Source organism: Hippocampus bargibanti, linkage group LG11 (genome assembly GCF_051943395.1).
Source record: "Hippocampus bargibanti isolate YZ-2025 linkage group LG11, ASM5194339v1, whole genome shotgun sequence".
Classification (NCBI taxonomy): Eukaryota; Metazoa; Chordata; class Actinopteri; order Syngnathiformes; family Syngnathidae; genus Hippocampus; species Hippocampus bargibanti.
The window spans coordinates 4,671,674-4,687,536 of NC_142744.1; the positions used below are offsets into that span (position 1 = coordinate 4,671,674).

Sequence of the window (15,863 nt, forward strand, 5' to 3'; positions counted from 1 at the left end):
TGTGGGGATCTACTGAATGTGGTACCACCACACAGGGGAAAACTATTTCTTACTATTAAATGTCACATACAGGAGTGCTGCTAAAATCCACAATGAACTTAATGCTAACTCTCTTAGTTTCTCTTTCTTATGCACACGCACACGCACACACACACACACACGTTTTTGCACATAGTGGGGACGAGGTGAAAAAATACCTTTATGAAACTCATAAAAATTTTATTTTAGTACACACATTTTTTGACCCTGTGCACACTCAGGAATCACTTGCAAATGGCATATTTCTTGTTTTTAATTTTCCAGGATTTTGGCAGCCTTGTGGGGACTTCACAAATCACACACACACACACACACACACACACACACACACACACACACACACACACACACACACACACACACACACACACACACACACGCGGTTATTCAGCTGTAGCCTTAATAGAGGGCCTGACCTCTGCGACGACGAGTTATTTCTCCCCTGCCCAAATTCTCAAGAAAATAAGAGTGCACAAGTTGGCAAGATGGGGGAACAAGTGTAATATTTCATTCTTTTTTTTTTTTTGCCCCACCAACTTTTAATTTGAACTTCCTGAAAGCACTTGCTGCCAACTTGCATCATGTGGCTTGAGAAGGTGAGAGGAGCCTTCGGGCGTATTTGTAATTTGCACCTCAATTTGCATGCCGATTATTTGCAGCGCTTAGCTTGTTTTCCGGGAGTTCCTGGAAGCCATTTAAACAGAATGTACTGACTTCTTTCAGATACCCATGCCAATACTTTGCCATTATATCTCACCATTACTTCTTAATATGGACGTCACCTTACAATGAATTCATTTCACAATCTTTCACAAATGTCCCCCCAAAAAAACAATTCATAACAAGACAGAAAATGATGGAATACGCGGCGAGATGACTTTTCCGCAAGGTTGAGGATTACTTGACTGTGCAAAGCCTGCTGGGACACTCACGCCCAGATTTCAATAAATAAATAACGTTCAGAGCTGACGGATGCATGAAATAGAAGCAGCGTGTAGAAGACTCTTTTTATTAGAGTATATCCTTTTACGATTTCATTATCCGGGAGATTAGTAACTCGGGGGAAAGGGGTGGTGGCAGGCTGCTCGAATTTTGCATGGGTGTGTGTTTATAGATATTGCAAAAATCTTCCCTCTGTAAATACCTCATCGTCAGTAAGAGGCCACATTGAGAATCGAAACAAGGGCGCGGAAAAATCCTAGTGGACCCTCCGCACCCTGCCCACCACCTTTTTCAGCTACCGATCCATGCGCACCAACTCCAGCAGACATTTAAACAGCTTCTTCCCCTGTCACCATTAACTCTCTAACCAGTAACTCAAATACAACTGTATAGTGCTTCTTTACAATTTTTTTTTATGATGCTACTCGTGCAGCGTGTTCTACCGGAGACACATTCCTTGTATGTTCTACATAATTAACAATGAAGATTATTCTGATTCTGATCATCGATATTCACCAGGATGATTTATCAGAACCAGATATCATAATTTATCAGAGCTCCTTCATCTGGCTCGTCTGGAACGTAGCAAGATGCGACAAACACACGTCGACGTAGCTCACCTTAGCAGTTCGGTTCCAGCTCAGACCGTATGTCAAGCATCGAAAACATTTTCAGTGGAGTGTGTTCACCTGAATTATCCCAGCGCAATTAGCCACTCTGTCCTTAGCGATTCCCTAATTTGCGATTACGCCGTGCTCATCTGTTGGCGTGCCGACGTGCTATGCAAATATCAATAGGATTAGCTTTCATTGGTATTCATGAACTAATAAGAGGTGGTATAATTGTTATTTACATGACACTAAGCTGTCTGTAAGATAAGCTTTCTCAAGTCCTTGGCGATTGGAATCCGTTTCATGAACAAAGCTAAACAAGACGGTGACGGATAAAGATATCATAAATATGAGTTACAGATATGGATCCATGAAGCTTGACTAATATTTTTTGTAATATATAATATACACTGTCGTTTATATATTGTATGGATTTCGATCTATGATACCGTAAGCAGAGATGAGCCATGGTTCACCAAATGTCGTAAAAGGCAAAAGTGCATGACCAACATGGCACTGCCTATCGATCCGTTTTAGAGGGACAAACAAGGGGCCCTGAAAGAAGAGAATCCGGAGCCTCTGATCTCTTGCTATCGTTCTATCCAAGGCCTTGGAAAATTACTATCCAGGTCAATATTGAAGCAGCGTAGGCTCCGAGGGGTTGGGCTGGCGACTTAATAAAGCAGACACATTGTGCGAGAGCAGACAGATCGATGCGATTCACCCCTCAGATCCAATGCATTTCCACAGCGAGGGGGAAGGTCGGTGCACCGTGAGCGCAGGTCAACCCATTTGCTTCATCCGAAACGGGAATCCAAGGGGACTGATTACGCAAACACAATGAAAACATTGTCAACCCGGTTAGCCTCCTGGATTTCCGGTTCGGTTTTTGGTATCGTGTGTCAAAACGGATATTTTATTTGACATGCCCCGGCGGTTCAGATTCAAAAGATCGGGCAGATAAAAATAGTGCTAAATATTTAAAACGAAGACTGAGTTTAAGGATAACTCCATTTTGATTATCATACCTATGACTACTGTACCCTATGAAGACTTAAGAATGGAACGACGACTACAACATTGCGATGGAAAGGCAACAGAGCTTTCGGAATGTCGGGACTGAAGTAATTTTCGGTGGACATGGGAAGGTGCATGACTGCTGGGTTCATGACATGTGACCCCCCCATCCCCCCCCCCCCCCCGAATCGAATTCATTCAATCAGTTAAAACGAATCGCTTACCTTCTCATGGTAACGTAGCTCATAGTCCAGAATGATACCGTTGGGTTGTTCTGGCTGCGGCCACGACAATGTGAAGCTATTCATGGTGGAGCTGATCTGATGCATGATGGGAACAATGGAAGGAGCTGTAAGAAAACGCACACACAGACGCATATCTTTGAGTGTCTCGATCAACTTGCATGCGCTCGGCCAACAATCTGATTTTGGACGATATATGACTCTTAAATGTAATTGAACACAACATGATTTAAATCAATAGGAAGTACTGTAGACCTTCTTTTACAAACAATCTCAGATGCAATCAGCCTACTTTAATTGTCCGCTAATCACATGGTCACTATGTTGGGGTTTAGGATTACGCGTCCAAGGCAGCATGCCATTGACATTGGAGCCGCTAAAAAGTGAGGTAGTAACGGAACAATGAACTCACGATCATATCACAAATGAGCATAGCAACAGCCAAGGCAGCAAAGCGATTGCTTCTTAGTCCGTTTGAGAAATTAATTAGCAAGCAAATTCTCAAAATGATACGCTGGTTTGGTTTTTGCGACGACACTGGCTTGTCAGTTGGAATCTTAAGGGTATTGCTTTTCTATATGATAATAATTTAGATGACTCTAGTTCCTCTGTAGTTTTTTTTATATAGTCTTTCATATTTAAGAATAGTTGTTATTGCTCAGAGGACCACCGTTTAGGGTATCAGTTTAGGATGCCTACCTAGATAAGGTACTCTGGGGACAACACAGTGGGAGGAAGCCCTTGGAAAGATGTCGTACACTGAAGCTATGTCCTTGAGGTGGCCTGGGAACATCTTGGGATCTTCCCAGACGATTTGGACAAATTGGCTGAAGGGAGCAAAGTCTGGCTTTTTCGGCTTACTTTGCTGCCTCTACGACTCCATCCAGGATAAGTGAAAGAAAATGTATGGAAGGATGGTGTTAATTTTAGCCCATGACTGTCCCATTTTGCAACCTTTCTTGCTTTTTTTTGGTCAAGCCGCAGACGTACTGTAATCTTAAATGACTTGACTTCATCCAATTGCCTCAATAATCACAGGTAGTCGGCCATTTTCTGTTCCTTCCAAATATTTTGTTCTTTACCCGTACGACTCTTCTTTGAAGCATGAACTCCTCAGCTGGGGCTGTTATGTTGGAACAGGAAGTAGAATTGTGTGCGTTTTCAAAACTTTAAAGTGGAAAGTATATGTCCGACTAGGACAGACGGTAGGTGTTAAGGTTCAATAAAAACCTGCCCAAAGTAACTTGCACAAAGACTTATCATCAACCCAGGGGAAGTTAAGGCCAAAACTTGAGGGTTTGTAACCCCCAACCCCCTTCCCCCCGCTCCCTTTCCAGAAGAGGTGCCATGTGCCAAGGCAGAATGAATTACCCCATCGTTATCTCTCGGGAGACATTCACACGTGTGACATTTACAGATTCGGTGCTTCCTTGTCACCACTGACAGAAGCATCAAGGAAGTTGAATAACCTAGACCCATCTGCGTATGAGGGGATGAAAAAATAATACATTTCCCGGGTGCTGAAAACAAGATTTGTTTTGCATCTATTGGGTGTGTTTTTGTGTGAGTTAGGTGGACTGTCTGGTTTCTAAATGTCACCGACTTGCCAAGAGAGGACTGGGGTCTTGGAGTTTTTCGATCACAAAATATTGAAAGAGAGCTTGGGTCTAATCTTTATGAATAGAGATTAAACATAAACATTCAAATAAATATTTTGAGGACTAAGATTTTTTTTAATCACATCTACGATGTCTTGAGCACCATGAGAGAGCATGACTTGACGCTAATCGAAATGTGTTTTCAAAGCAGCAAAACAAACTTCATCAGCAACCCCAAGTTGGAAACAGACAAGTAGGTTTGATTAAAAAAAACGAAACCGCAGTGGCTCACATTGAGATGAGGAATCGCTTCTCTCCACTGCAGGCATTGAAAAAAAAAAAAACATAAAAATAAGGACTCCATGAGCGCCTGCTCTACATTTTCCTGCCATCATTCACTTGGCTCTTGGCCTGCTCACTGCTGAAGCCCCATCATTTCTCCACCTGGCCTCAACTTGTTCTGTACTCAAAAGCCTGCAAATGGCATCCTGTTTCAATTTAATACCCCTCTTTATCTTGTTCCTGAGTAGTTTCTTTCGCATCTCTTATTTCTATTTGAGTCTTATGGAGCCTCAGTCTCAGGCGTTCTGTAAAAGAACAAACCCTGAAACAAATAAACTGGTTATTCATGTGGCTTCTTTCCCTTCATGCCAAGTTTGATTTGAATTAGATGGCCTATTATTTGGCTTTAATAGTGGTTGAATGTCTCTAAACTGGAGTGATTGATAACGAGTATGTAAACAAACATTGGGTTTCGATTGATCCCGTCGCTGCAAAGCGATTCATTGGCAACCGACTACCCTCGGCTCTACCCTTAATCCCACCCTGGACAGAGAGTGTGAAGATTGAGCGTCACCTCGCAACCTTCTCCGGCAGGCTTCATGCTCCAGTAAGCCGGCCAGGTTAGGTAGCACTCTCTGGGCCACGTTATCAATTTACAGGCACATGCTGGTCCTAACAGAACATATGGGAGGGAGTGTGGGGAAGATGCACACCACATCAAATCCCTGCAGTGGGAAAAGTAGCATTTGGGAATGCATTTCTCGTAAATATTTTTTATATGCATGTGCTCATTCGCAAAAACAAAACAAAACATGATGGGGAAACTAACTGGGCTTACCCGATTGGTTTCGACTGGAACTTTCCCACATGTTGTCAACCACAAACATCAATTTATTGTTTTCACAAGACATCATCTTGAACTCATAAATTGTGTCACAATAGGAGTCCACTCGGGTTCCTTCGGGGAAGAATTCCATTGTAATGTAACCCATATGACAAATTGTTGGACTTCTATGTGTTCTACTTTCTTCTCTCCAAATTTTGCTGCTGTATATTGCACTTTTTCATAATGAGAAATATAGAGGTTTTCTTATCTTAATTCATGAATTTGCTCTTGTAACCAGCATGATGGTTCAGTTCAGTTTGGTCGGGGATGTGTCAAAGGTTCCAACATATTTGACCAATAAACCCAAACTTTCAGAATGCGTCTGTTGGGCTTAACTTTGCAAGGGTGGCGTTTGTCTGAGAAGTGTCACAAGTGAATCGAATCCAGTCACACAAACAAAAATTAACTCATTCACGACCATTCCCAAATTTATTTGGGAAGTGAAAAGCATGACGTGGAGCGCCATTCCTGAATTTGTTCGAGTTTTGTTTTTTTTTCTTGCTGGGGGTGCCGATAAAGTGCTGGTCAGACATCTGACAATGTTTTTCCCTTCCACGAGGAGGTAGCATTTGCAGTTTGTCCAAGTTAGTGTTTTGTTAGTGCTTTGTTACAGCTTCAGCTGTTGTTAAAACGCTATATGAATCAATATGTATATATTGTATTTTGTACAGCACACCATTTCAAGCTCAAATAACTCCAGACCGACATAATTTAGGAATTAACTCTTTTTTTATGATGAAAGAAAATAATCTTGTTTTTTTTACGCTGAGTTGAATGTTTATGCAGTCCTAAAACTCAATATTCTGTAGGTCCTGCAATTTGAGTGAATATGACAAAAACCCTGGCATTGGAGTGGACACATTTTTGCACACGTCCAGCAGTGAATGAGTTCATGTAAAGTAAACAACTGTCAAACACAGAGAAAACTCAAAACTTTTTTGATGTAAATCTGGGTATGACTGCGTGCGGATTGGTTAAGGTTTTATTCTGATTTTTGGTTTGCTGGATGCTGCTTTTAACTTTGTGAGAAGTGCTTCTACCAACACTCTGTGGGAGACATCATCTGAAGTGTGCATTATTGTTTTTTTTAAATTATAACCAGTTAAAATAAGTTTATCGATAAAACTCTCAAGGTCACAGGATACGTTTTTTTTTGTGTGGGTGAGCAGCGGCAGCCAGACGCGCCGGCGTTCACTCAACCCCGAAGTAACTCAAATAGATAGCAATCAAGCTAGCTAGCGAATAGATCGCTAATAGCTAGTGAATAGATAGCTAATAGCCAGCGAATAGATAGCTAATAGCTAGCGAATAGATAATTCATAGCCAGTGAATAGCTAGCTACTAACCAGCGAATATGTCTGTGTAAGCTCTCAGTCGTACAGGAGTGGTCCATCGATGAAAAAGTTTCTTCAGCTGTCATCTGTACTTCTTAGAAGAAGTACAGATAACCAACGAATATATAGCTACTAGCTAGCAAAAAAAAATCGCTATTGGCTAGCGAATAGATACAGAGATTCAATTGAATTTGTTAAAAAAAATGACGTAGAATGAAATGGTCAGTCAGAGAAGGAAAGTCACATTTCACCCAAATTTGGATTTTAAAGTACATATTGTATCTGCAGAAGTGTCCAATTGTAGAAAGAGTTAGCTTTTTTTAATGAAATTTTAAGAATTCAAAAAAATGGTGTTGCTAACTATCTTGTCCTTGTGTCCTATTTGGGGGGGAAAAGAAAAGCCAATATGTCTGGATGAGGTTCAGTTTCACCCTAATGACGCCCCATTGTCGCCCCCAAGTGTGTCCCCCGCTGTCACCCGGGGACAGTGACGCTGACAATGATTGGTGACTGTGTCCCATCCCCACACCCACAACCCTTTTCTCCTCCATTGCTACGGTGCTCTACTTTTATCTGGCCCAACTTGCTGCCCCTGGCTTTTAATACGGAGCTTGGCTCGCCATTAATCAAAGTCAGAGTCTTTCACTGTCTGCCTGTGACAGAGGGAGGCAGAGAGAATTAAATGAGAAGAGTTCAAATGGAGTGAAGAAAGACTGAAATATTTATAGAATTGTCTAAGAAGACCCAGAAAGAGTGGATCATTAATTTCACGGTGTTGCTGTCATTTTATTAGAATTGATATTTTTCAATGAAGCGTCATTACGTCAAACCGTCCTGTAACTGTAAGGCGATACAGATACCGTTCGTCATTGCTGATAAAGGTTTTACTATACTACTGATGGAGAATAAGAAGTTATCATACTTAAATACCCCATGCTTAGCTGGCCAACCAAACAATAGGCCAATAGTCAAGGTGCAGATGGCCACAGTAAATCTGAGTGAAACAGACACAGCCCAGTTAAACTGCCATCTTCATCTAGGAGATCTGGCCTTGGACAGAATTTAGGACTTGAAACTCCCTCACAGGAAGAGCCTATTAGGCAGGTTACAAATGTATCAGTTCATGGAAAAGACAATCAATTAAAATATCTGTTTTATTGCTTACAGCTATTCGTGCTTAGAACTCAAGAGGTGTGGTCTTCTCATCAATAAAAGTATGTTTTACTATTGTATCACTTAAATTTGCATATGCTCTCAATAAATAGCTTGTCAGAGGGCTGCAGAATTTAGCCGTCTGTCATGAATGGCCACGTCTCCTGCCGGCAGTAAAAGACAATCTTTCTGGGTTCGAGTCTTGTCCACAGTGTCCGATCGAACATCTCTGACAACTACACTCCGATACCCCAAGACTGATACTTGCTGTGCAGAAGCTATGTCAGCCATATGGCGCTAAATAATGGCAAATTACGCTCTGCAAAACGGAGGATTCTGGCACTCTACATAATCCGTTCGGGCACTAGCGGCGCCCCCAGGCGGCTGCCCCGCAATCCTTCTGACAAACACGTTTAAGGCCCCCGTCGTTTCCAAAACACTGGTCGACATCAGCAAGCATGTGGTGTACGGAAACAGAGTGCAGATCACTTCCATGCGTCATTTTATTTATTTTTAAAGATTAGCCTTAATGGACACGGTTCGACTTGCTTTTCCAATGGCCGTGGATGGAGTGTTTACATCGTTGGCAGAGAAGCTCTTCAGATACAAGAGCCATAGAAGGGATTACTGTGCCCGAGCTATGCTTGGCATCTTTGGTGAGAAGGATGCTGGCGCACAATGTAGGTCATGGATGATGCAGGGGTTTGTGGAGAGAGAAGTATTGAGTGTGCCCCAAAAAAGAGAAAAGATGCGAATTGTGGACTGTGTAAAGGAGGGAAAATATGCATTGCATTACAGCCTGTGGTGTAAAAATGATGGCATTTTAAGTATTGCTGTAGGTTGAATTCTGTTTCTGTTTTTTTTTTCAGTTTTTACAGACAATACATTTGTCTGGAGCAACTCGCAATTTATGGAGTGTCAGGTCTTTAACTCATTCACTCATTTATTCGGGAATTGAAAAACATGACGTGGAGCGCCTTTCCCGAATTTGTTCGGGTTTGGTTTTTCTTGCAGGGGCTGCCAATAAAGCGCTGGTCAGACCTCTGGGAATGTTTTTCTCTTCTACGAGGGGGTAGCAATAGCCTTTTGTCCATGTTAGCATTTTGTTACAGCTTCGGCTGTTGTTAAAGTGCTATATAAATCAATAGGTATGTATTGCATTGTATTTTGTACAGCCGCACCCATTTCAAGATCAGATAACCCCAGACTCATACTTAGGAGTTAACTAAATTTTTGCCGCAGACCACATTGTAGTAATGGTTTCCTCTTGAGAACCGTTATGAATTTGGGAAAATCATTAGAATGTTTCATCTTCTTCACATATCACATACAGAACACACAACAAATTAATAAATAACTCATTTACAAATCAAAAGAATAATGACTGTTATTGTAGTTTACATGGGACAACTTGCAATTTTGGTTCGGACTTTCGCTAGCGTCAGAGCACTTGACATGCTTGATTTGCTTTCGCGGACCGAATAAAATGATGAGGCTGGCCAGATTTGGCCCCCGGGACTTGACTTTGACACCTGTGCCCTACAGTAATAGCATCAATAAAAATACAGTAAAGTCTCGTTATATCGATATCGGATATATCGATAGTCCCGGTTATATCGATACTATTTCTATGCACGCACGAAGAAAATTACATGCAAACAGGGTCGGATATATCGATAGTCCCGGTTATATCGATATTTTTTCGGACTCCCTTGAATATCGATATAACGAGACTTTACTGTACTTGAATGGTGAGGACTGCTGGTTCAACTTGTCTTTTTTCCTGGCTAACATTGAGGTTTTATAATATTTAGTAAATAGTCCGATCGACTTTAATGCAGAATGTTAACACACCACTTCATTTGAACCTTGTCAGGGAGAGCGGTGAACAGAGTGGTACAGCAGTGAACAGTTTAACAGGATGCCGGAAAGGGTTAAGAAGAATTTGCTTGGCACTTATAGAGAAGGCCGAAATTTTGAAAGAAAAAGAAAAATAGATCGCCTCAGGCAGTCGGAATACAAGTATTTGCCCTTGCAAATTGATCTGGCGACGCATTCATCTGGCAATGCAACAAAACAAAATGGCGTGTTTTGTCGATTTTGTGGAGTTGGTTGTTAATCAACACCTCGGGCGACGGAGTCAAAATTAAGTTCACAACTTGCCAGCAATCAACTAAAGCTGCCGTCGAACCAGTTTGGAGTCGAAACAAGAACAGTGTGATGTCAGTGTAGGGTCAGTCGATTTACAGTACATCCAGGAACACCCTCATAAATACCGAGGTAGAATTTTATTGCTCAATCCAATACAGTAGTTACTTGTTTATCGCAGTGGTTATGTACTTGACCTCCTCGATGGCCAAAACCCACAAAAAATAGTGACCTGCACATTTCATCCATCCATTTTCTGATCCGCTCTACACTCACAAGTGTCACAGGGGATACTGGAAGACCGTTACATCCAACCAGTCTTCGGGTATGACGCAGGGGATACTCTGAACCAGTTTCTAGCCAATCACAGGGCACACAAGGACAATTTGGAGTGTTCAATCAGCCTGCAATGCGTGTTTTTGGAACGCGGGAGGAAAACGGACAACCCGGAGAAAACCCACACAGGCACGGGGATGTTATTTTCACTGTAGTATCTGCATGAATGCCTGTCAGGGCCTGACCTATTGATGAGTGACGTGGGAGTGCTCAAATGTGACTGTAGAGGCTAGCAAACACGTACTGAATGACTCGGCGTCAGTTGTAGCCGTCAACAGATTGTGCCTGAATGTAAACAAACTTAATCGGCATCTGTTTTATTTATTTCTTTATTTTAATCATTTATTCGAAAAAGTGAGCCTCGGCCAACAGGTGGAAGGATTCCGATTTGTTTTTAAATTGTAGTCATCGGTTGAATGAATGAATGTTGATGTTGAACGTGTACGGAGTTGTGTCAGGCAGTTCTTTTTGAAATTTGGGGAATTTTGTGAGATTGTTAAGGGAATTTGCTATACGAATACATTGTATACATCGTTTTATTTACTTTGACCAATAATTATAATAGATTTAATTTATAAGCGCCTTTCAAAACACTCAAGGAAACTTTACAGTAATAGATAGCTAATAACCAGCGAACAGATAGCTAATAGCTAGCGAATAGATAACTAATAGACAATAAATAGTTAGCTACTAGCCAACCCGGAAGTAACTCAAATAGATAGAAAAAGAGCTAGCTAGCCAACTGATAGTTAATAACTAGCTAGCTGGATAGCTGGCCAGCCAGCTATATCACTATATATCAAATACATAGCTAGCTAGCTAGCTGAGCATCTATTGTTCACTTGTTTGGTATTCTAGGGACAGGAAGCCATAAATCCATAACTGTGCTAACCAGTATTAGCATGTAGCCACGCTGAGCAAACAGCTGCTGCTATAAGCAATGAGACTATAACAACAATAGTTGCAAGACATGTTGTGGCTCAATGACTTCACTAATACTAATACTAATACTAATACTAATACTAATACTAATACTAATACTAATACTAATACTACTACCACTACTACTACTAATAATAATATGCAAATACTGTATATAGATAGGTGGATAAATATATGGATGGATGGCTTGATAGCTAGCTCAATAGCTAGCTCGATAGCTAGCTTCCTAGCTAGCTCGATAGCTGGCTCAATAGCTAGCTCGATAGCTGGCTCAATAGCTAGCTTGATAGATCCATAGATCGATGGACAGATGGATATGTTCTTTTTGGTTTGTATTCATATTTACGTTTACTACGTATATTGAGTTTCCCGGCAATGTTAGCTATGGAAAGGTACATTTCCCCCATGTTTCTCTTGCCAAAGTGATTCCATTTTTCTCATTCCGGACAAGAAAAAAAAATGGACATGTGACATGAGCAATTTTAATGGACTGCTATGACATGCGACAGAGCGTGACAGGACAACGTAGCAAAGTGAGTCCCCGGCCAACTTCAACAGCAAATACCTATGTGTTGACATCACTTCATACAACAACTGGGAATCATCTTTCACCTCACTGCAACTCCACGTTACCATGAAAGCCATATATTTGTTCCCTTTCAACTGCATGTTCCAAACCAACAGGAGCATGAAACAGCCCCAGCAGGAAACGAAAGCTAACGTTTTTGACACGTGCACAAACAATGGAAGAAGGTACAGAATGAAAATAGGCTCAAGGTCAATTTGAATGCTCGGATTAAGATAAACGGTTTTCCGGACATCACGACTGAAAATCAAAGCTATCCGTAAACTTATAATCAGATGTCCTATAGCTGGCTTACATAAAAGCGATGACCACAGATGAAGCTACACAACGGGTAAAGGCGAACTATGTAGTTCAATGTGTCGGCCCTGCTAAAATAAATAAATAAATACATACATAAATAAATAAATAAATAAATAAAGGCTGCTTGAAAAGTCACATATGTGAGCGCTCAGTTCAAAACACACGAAAGCATGAAACAAAAAGTTTTTCTGGATCGTTTGGAATTTAGCCGTGTCTGTGGAATTGAGGCCAGTGACAGGACAGTCGGCAGGTTTCGATGACAGCGTTGCGCTTCAAAAAAAAGTCTAATTAAGCAAAAGACCCAAAGAAAACAACAAAGCTTCGTGCAGATGTGAGTCTCAAAGGGAGAAAGAGATAAGAGCATTTCGAAATGTCGTTAGCCTTGTTAAAAAGCTTCAATGCCTTGAATAAAACTGGGAACTGGGACAAGGGCTATCGTTGAGTGGTTGGAAAGAAACCACAAAGGAAAGGAATGATGGCGTCTGTCAAAAAAATTGTGAAAATATCAACTTTCAAATCCTTTCTTTTGATTTGGATGAGGGAGCTTATAGTACTACAACCAGCTAGCATTTTGCTTCAATCTACCAGCTATGTAAAAATCCCTTTGGCACCGCGGTCAGCCGTTTTGAGACACTGAAAAAAACCCAACAAAACCCTGTTTTCAATTCGTCTGTGTTGGCTCTGAGTAATACAGGACTGGTCCATCTGTGAAAATGTTTCTTCAGCCGTCATCTGTACTTCTATAAAGGTGACGCATCCGAAAAGCTTCATCAGCTAACTCAAATTGTGCTGGCAACTCTGGCCCGAAATATATATCCCAAATGGACAGAGATGGTGGTGCCCGACCTCTAGATAGGTCCCTGCTCTAAAGTTGGGGGGAGCAGTGGACTACTCGCTGAAGCTAATCAGATTAGCTCGGTGAAAATATACAGTGATACCATGGCTTACGAACTGAATTGGTTCCCAGACAGAGTGTGTAAGGTGAAAAGTGTGTATCCCAAAAATTAATTTCTCATAGGAAACGCTTAAAATGAGGATAATCCGTTCCCAGGTCCCCATAAAACATATATTTTTTTTACTTTCTAATTTTCTAAGCCTTAAAACCACACAAAATATAATAATACATTTTATTTCAAGCGCCTTTCAAAACACCCAAGGACACTTTACAATAAAAACAATAGAACACAGCACATAACAATAAAACCATAAGTAAAATGATAAATAATAAAATAGCAGAGAGAATTAGACATTGAAAGCAATTTTAAACAAATGGGTTTTGAGATGAGCCTTGAAAATAGGGAGGGAGTCAATATTACGGATGTTGGGTGGGAGTGAATTCCAGAGTTTGGGAGCAGAGCGGCTGAAAGCTCTGCATCCCATCGTGGTGAGACGGGCAGAGGGCACATAGAGGTGAAGGGAGGATGAGGATCTGAGGGACCGAGAGGGAACAGAGATTTGAAGCAGGTCAGAAAGATAGGGAGGAGCAAGGTTATGGATGGCTTTGAAAGTAAACAGAAGTATTTTGAATTCGATACGATGTTTAACCGGTAGCCAGTGGAGTTGCTGGAGTACAGGGGTGATGTGGTGAAAGGAGGGGGTTTTGGTGATGATCCGGGCTGAAGAATTTTGGACGAGTTGGAGTTTATGGAGAAATTTCTGATTGACACCGAAGAGAAGTGCGTTGCAATAATCGATGCGGGAGGTGACAAGACTGTGGATAAGGATAGCAGCGGAGTGAGGGGTGAGCGAGGGACGGAGACGGTTAATATTACGGAGGTGGAAATAAGCAGACCGAGTAATGTTATTAATATGGGAGTGAAAGGAAAGTGAGCTATCGAGGATGACACCCAGACTCTTGACCTGAGGGGAGGGGGACACGGTAGAACTGTCAATGGTGAGGGAGAAACTGTTAGTTTTGTGGAGGGTGGATTTGGTACCGACAAGAAGAAGTTCAGTTTTTTCACTGTTGAGCTTGAGAAAGTTATGGGAAAGCCAGGATTTAATTTCTGAGAGGCAACATGAGAGGGATGAAGGTGGAAGAGAAGCGTCGGGTTTGCTGGAGAGGTAGAGTTGGGTGTCATCCGCGAAGCAGATTCCGATTTGTTTTTAAATTGTAGTCATCGGTTGAATGAATGAATGTTGATGTTGAACGTGTACGGAACAGATAGCTAATTGCTAGTGGATAGATAACTAATAGCCAATAAATAGTTAGCTACTAGCCAACCCGGAAGTAACTCAAATAGATATAAAAAGAGCTAGCTAGCCAACTGATAGTTAATAACTAGCTAGCTGGATAGCTAGCCAGCCAGCTATATCACTATATATCAAATAGCTAGCTAGCTAGATAGCTGACCATCTATTGTTCACTTGTTTGGTATTCTAGGGACAGGAAGCCATAAATCCATAACTGTGCGAACCAGTATTAGCATGTAGCCACGCTGAGCAAACAGCTGCTGGTATAAGCAATGAGACTATAACAACAATAGTTGCAAGACATGTTGTGGCTCAATGACTTCACTAATACTAATACTAATACTAATACTAATACTAATACTAATACTAATACTAATACTAATACTAATACTAATACTACTACCACTACTACTAATAATAATAATATGCAAATACTGTATATAGATAGGTGGATAAATATATGGATGGATGGCTTGATAGCTAGCTCAATAGCTAGCTCGATAGCTAGCTTCCTAGCTAGCTCGATAGCTGGCTCAATAGCTAGCTCGATAGCTGGCTCAATAGCTAGCTTGATAGATCCATAGATAGATGGACAGATGGATATGTTCTTTTTGTTTTGTATTCATAATTACGTATATTGAGTTTCCCGGCAATGTTAGCTATGAAAAGGTACATTTCCCCCATGTTTCTGGTGCCAAAGTGATTCCATTTTTGTCATTCCGGACAAGAAAAAAAAATGGACATGTGACATGAGCAATTTTAATGGACTGCTATGACATGCGACAGAGCGTGACAGGACAACGTAGCAAAGTGAGTCCCCGGCCAACTTCAACAGCAAATACCTATGTGTTGACATCACTTCATACAACAACTGGGAATCATCTTTCACCTCACTGCAACTCCACGTTACCATGAAAGACATATATTTGTGCCCTTTCAACTGCATGTTCCAAGCCAACAGGAGCATGAAACAGCCCCAGCAGGAAACAAAATATTACATTTTTGACACGTGAACAAACAATGGAAGAAGGTACAGAATGAAAATAGGCTGAAGGTCAATTTGAATGCTCGGATTAAGATAAACCGTCAACGTACGGTTTTCCGGACATCACGACTGAAAATCAAAGCTATCCGTAAACTTATAATCAGATGTCCTATAGCTGGCTTACATAAAAGCGATGACCACAGATGAAGCTACACAACGGGTAAAGGCGAACTATGTAGTTCAATGTGTCGGCCCTGCTTAATAAATAAA

The 15,863-nt window shown here is 41.2% G+C and overlaps 1 protein-coding gene across 3 annotated transcripts in view; it reads right to left on the bottom strand.

Moving 5' to 3' along the window:
• Positions 1-15,863, bottom strand: part of ephb1 (EPH receptor B1) — a 165,694-nt gene that overhangs the window by 41,501 nt on the left and 108,330 nt on the right. For all 3 annotated transcript variants that reach the window (XM_089007565.1, XM_089007566.1, XM_089007564.1), the window contains exon 6: positions 2,834-2,958. In XM_089007565.1, coding sequence (XP_088863691.1) covers positions 2,834-2,958 — 125 coding nt within the window. The remainder of the gene's footprint in view (positions 1-2,833; positions 2,959-15,863) is intronic.